The sequence below is a fragment of the Heterodontus francisci genome, chromosome 15 (genome assembly GCF_036365525.1).
Source record: "Heterodontus francisci isolate sHetFra1 chromosome 15, sHetFra1.hap1, whole genome shotgun sequence".
In the NCBI taxonomy this organism is placed as follows: Eukaryota; Metazoa; Chordata; class Chondrichthyes; order Heterodontiformes; family Heterodontidae; genus Heterodontus; species Heterodontus francisci.
In genome coordinates this window covers 85,543,441-85,548,350 of record NC_090385.1, presented here as the reverse complement: position 1 = coordinate 85,548,350, position 4,910 = coordinate 85,543,441, and the positions used below count along the sequence as shown (strand labels likewise).

At 43.3% G+C, this 4,910-nt stretch overlaps 1 protein-coding gene across 1 annotated transcript; it reads right to left on the bottom strand.

Moving 5' to 3' along the window:
* Positions 1 to 3,766: 3,766 nt before the first annotated feature.
* LOC137377441 (uncharacterized) lies at positions 3,767 to 4,372 on the bottom strand. The gene has a single exon (XM_068047020.1). It carries the CDS (start codon positions 4,370 to 4,372, stop codon positions 3,767 to 3,769), a length of 606 nt encoding a protein of 201 aa, XP_067903121.1.
* Between the last annotated feature and the right edge of the window lie 538 nt (positions 4,373 to 4,910).

The window sequence follows — 4,910 nt, the reverse complement described above, 5'->3', positions numbered from 1 at the left end:
AGTGCAAAGACTTCAAGAACACAACGTCATCCGGAAGACCACCAAATCATCCAACCTTACAGACTGTGTATTTAATTTGCATTTATTCTGGACTCTAATCAAACTACAAAATTGACTTTTCACTCTGTAATCTATTTGTGTGTGTGTGATTCTCGTGTGAATGTATACGTGAATGTCCAGCCCACTTTTTATTATTTTAGATCAGGTTTAGCTTGTTGAGTATAATAAACTTACTTCTTTCTTGTGTAAATTCAAGAAAACCTGTCCGATTGGTTCTTTCACGATCACATTAAAGGTAAAAAGTAAAACACTCACTGAGGTGGTAAGCACAACCACTGTTTAAAAAGGAATAAACCCTACTGCAGTCAAATACGAGGAAGGGCAAGAGGAGCAACTGTGACCCCCTCCTCACCTTGGCTGTAACAGAAATTTGGGGGCTTTAGTCCATGATTATAACCCAGCAACAAATGAGAAGTTGGAACTGGGAAACCAAATTGATCCCAAGTAAAAAATGTAAAAACTTCATATAGGTTTTCTTGTGGTTTTCACTGCTATAATACTAATTGTCCACATTCGAGGCCATTACCTTCCTAAACCAGAGTGAAGTAACTTGGGGCAGGTTAAATGCCCTATCTATTGAAGAGCTATGGAATGTAACTGAGCAGTTAGGGATTACTTTCCATTCAAAAACTAGGAAGCTGTGGTAGATTGGGAAACAATATTAAAAGGTATGATGGTAGACAGGCAATGGCTGTCATTTAAAGAATTAATACATGGTTTACAACAAATTTACATTCCTTTGAGGGGAAAAGCCCAACAGGAAAGGTGATCCAACCATGGCTAACAAGAGAAGTTAAAGATTGTATCAGATCGAAGGAAGAGGCTTATAGAGTTGACAAAAAGTAGTAAGCCTGAGGATTGGGAATATTTTAGAATTCAGCAAAGGAGGACCAAGAAACTGATAAAGAAAGAGAAAACATAATATGAAAGTAGGCTAGTGAGAAACATTAAAACAGACTGTAAAAGCTTCTATAGGTAGAGACAGACAGGCAGAGAGAGGAAAATTTATAATGGGGGATAAGGAGATGGCAGAGAAACTAAACAAATACGTTGTGTCTGTCTTCACAGCGGAAGATACAAAAACCTTTCAGGAATACTGGAGAACCAAGGGACTAGTAAGAATAAGGAACTGAAAGAAAGTAGTATTAGTAAAAATGTAATACTGGAGAAATAAATGGGACTGAAAGTTGATAAATCACCTGGAGCTGATGATCTACATCCCAGAGTGTTGAAAGAGGTGATTGTAGAGATAATGGTTGCATTGGGGTCATCGTCCAAAGTTTTATAGATTCTGGAACGGTTCCTGCAGATTGGAAGGTGGCAAATGTAAGCCCACTTTTTAAGAAAGGAGGGAGAAAATGGGGAACTACAGACCTGTTAGCCTGACATCAGTAGTAGGGAAAATACTAGAATCTATTATAAAGGAAGTTATAACTGGACACTTAGAAAATAATGGTAGGATTGAGCAGAGTCAACATGGATTTATAAAAGGGAAATCATGTTTGACAAACCTGTTAGAGGTTTTTGAGGACGTAACTAGTTGAATAGATAAGGGGGAACAAGTGGATGTGGTGTATTTGGATTTTTCAGAAGGCTTTCAATAAGGTCCCACACAAGAGGTTAGTAAGCAAAATTAGAGCACATGGGATTGAAGGTAATATACTAGCATGGATTGAGAATTGGCTAATGGACAGAAAACAGAGAGTAGGAAGAAACGAGTTATTCTCAGGTTGGCAGAGTGTGACTCGTGGGGTACAGCAAGGATCAGTGCTTGGGCCCCAACTCTTCATGATCTGCATCAACGTTTTGGATGTGGGGGACAAATGTAATATTTCCAAGTTTGCTGATGACATAAAACTGGGTGGGAATGTGAGTTGTGAGGAGGATGCAAAGAGGCTTCAAGGGGATTTCGACAGGCTGAGTGAGTGGGCAAGAATTTGGCAGATGGAATATAATGTGGAAAAATGTGAAATTATCCACTTTGGTAGGAAAAACAGAATTGCAGAGTATTTCTTATATGGTGAGAGGTTGGGAAGTGTTGATGTCCAAAGGGACCTGGGTGTCCTTGTTCATTAGACATTTTAAGCTAACATGCAGGTGCAGCAAGCAATTAGGGAGGCAAATGGTATGTTCGTCTTTATTGCAAGAGGAGTTGAGTACAGGAGTGTAGTAATTTTGTTGCAATTGTATAGAGCCTTGGTAAGACCGCACATGGAGTATTGTGTACAGTTTTGGTCTCCTTACCTAAGGTTTGAAGGCTCACAGACTAATTCCTGGGATGGCAGGATTGTCCTATGAGGAGAGATTGAGGAGACTGGGCTTGTATTCTCTAGAGTTTAGACGAATGAGAGGTGATCTCATTGAAGCATGCAAAATTCTTACAGGGCTCGACAGGGTTGATGCAGGAAGAATGTTTGTCCTGGCTGGGGAGTCTAAATCCAAGGGACACAGTCTTAGAATAAGAGGTAAGCGATTTAGGACTGCGATGAGGAGGAATTTCTTCACTCATAGAGTGGTAAACCTTTGGAATTCTCTACCCCAGAGGGTTGTGGAGGCTCAGTCATTGAGTGTATTCAAGACTGAGAGTGATAGATTTCTAAATATTAAAGATATCAATGGATATGGGGATAGTGCAGGAAAATGACATTGAGGTAGACGATCACAGATGATCTAGTTGAATGGCAGAGCAGGCTCGATGGGTCGAATGGCCTACTCCTTATCCTATTTCCTATGTTCCTATGTTCATTCATAGTCCACTGATCGCAAAATCCAGCCCAGTGTATTAAAATCTGAATTTGCCCAAATTCAAACACCTTCCTGAATAATTGTGTTCTGATCAAATTAAACTAAAAACTGCAATACATTAATAGATATTCTTGGTTGAAATTATTCAATTACAGAAAGGCTTGTGCTTATGCAGCACATTTCATATCCACATGATGTCGCAAAGTGCTTTACAGCCAGTGAAGCATTTTTGAAGTGTAGTCACTGTTGTAATGTAGAAAACGTGGTAGTCAGTATGTGCACAGCAAACAATCAAAGAGTTGAAGAATCAGAAAATCTGTTTTAGTTGCTTTAGATGAGAGGTATATATTGGTCAGGAGACTGGGAAGAACTCCCTTGCTCTTCTTTGAATAGTGCATTCACCGGAGCCTGGATTAAGTGCTCAAATTCTCTGGAGTGGGACTTGAATCGACAACTTTCAAAGTATAAGTACCTGAATTATATTGGTGCCATCGATCTTGCTGAAATCTCTCATTGTGAAAACAGCTGGAAAGGTCAGCAGTTTTACAATTTTGCAAACGCTTGTCTCATTAATGTATTTCCTAAGCTGGCTACACATCCAGTCAGTAAATAATTTCACTTTAAGGGCTGGATTTCATGCAGCCATTGAGGGCCGGAATGCTGGCAGGGGGACGGAGAATCGCAACACAGCTGACTGCCCGAAAATCCGGTGTCATGGCACGCTTCCAGACTTTGTCAGTGGCGGGAATGCACAATGGCGGCACTCGCACCAAAACATGACGGAAACCTATTTCAATATCATTAAAAAAGCGATTATATGTTCAATAGCTGGTTCTGTGGTGAAACCTAGTGGCACAAAGGCAAGAGGACACGTTGAAGTGATGGTTAGGCAGCCTTGAGTGCTGCAGCTGAGGGGAAGAGGGGCATTTGGAGGCCATTGCGGGAGCATACTCCTGCAGGCTCAGCAAGGGCGTCCAGGGTAGCATGGCTCTACAAGCGAATCTGGGGTAGCAGAGGCTCTGAAAAAGGGTTCAGGGTTGCCGGGGCTCTGAAAAGGGGTCCGGAGTATCGGGGGCTCTGAAAAGGAGTCTGGGGTAGTGGGGGTTCTGCAAAGGGGTCCGAGTTTGCTGGAGAGCTGTGCAAAGGAGGCCGGTGTAGCAGGGGCCTGAAAAGGGGTCTGGAGTAGCGGGGGCTCTGAAAAGGGGTCTGGAGTAGCGGGGGCCTGAAAAGGGGTCCAGAGAAGAGGGGGCCTGAAAAGGGGTCTGGAGTAGAGGGGGCCTGAAAAGGGGTCTGGAGTAGCGGGGGCTCTGAAAAGGGGTCTGGAGTAGCGGGGGCCTGAAAAGGGGTCCAGAGAAGAGGGGGCCTGAAAAGGGGTCTGGAGTAGAGGGGGCCTGAAAAGGGGTCTGGAGTAGCGGGGGCTCTGAAAAGGGGTCCGGGGTTGCTGGAGAACTGTGCAAAGGGGTCCGGAGTAGTGGGGGGTCAGCAAAGGGGTGAATTGTGTGCTGGGGTGTGGGTATGGGGGTAGACAAACAGCTGTGTGATGGGTCTGGAACAGAGGTTGGGCCATCATTTAGGCTGGGATCTGAGGTCCATAAGCGACCACACCGACATAATTTGCAACATCCTCATATACCAAGGCAGGAAGCCAATCAGGTAGAACTAAGTTCGAAGGAGGCAACAGAGAATGTCACAAATCATTTGCAACCATCCTGGTGTCCATTCACAGAGAGTGAACTAAAGGCTCACCTTAATGCCTGAGCTCTGTCACGTCTTTTCCACTGTGGTCCCTGTCTTGCGTGTGGATGGACAATGTGTGCTAGTGCCCACAGAAAAGCATTTATTAATGAAGGCTCTCATCACATTGGCATGTTAATGAGGGCTGTGGTCACATTGGCATTACTCAAGGGGGAAAGGTGAGGTCTACATCTCACAATTAAGGCATAATGGTGCACGGCTTTCTAACAATGAAGTCTAAAGATTTCAAAAAAAATCTTTTAATTATTTAACACAAAAGGTATAATCTACACTAGTGAAACCCAAAGTGTTGCTATGTGCTCTTTTTAATATGTTTGCAGGTGCTCCTAGGGAGTGTGATCCTGGCGGCA

What these genes read in the sequence shown, in the direction of transcription:
- LOC137377441 (XM_068047020.1), bottom strand. Translation starts at nt 4,372, where the DNA reads ATGGCCCAACCTCTGTTCCAGACCCATCACACAGCTGTTTGTCTACCC.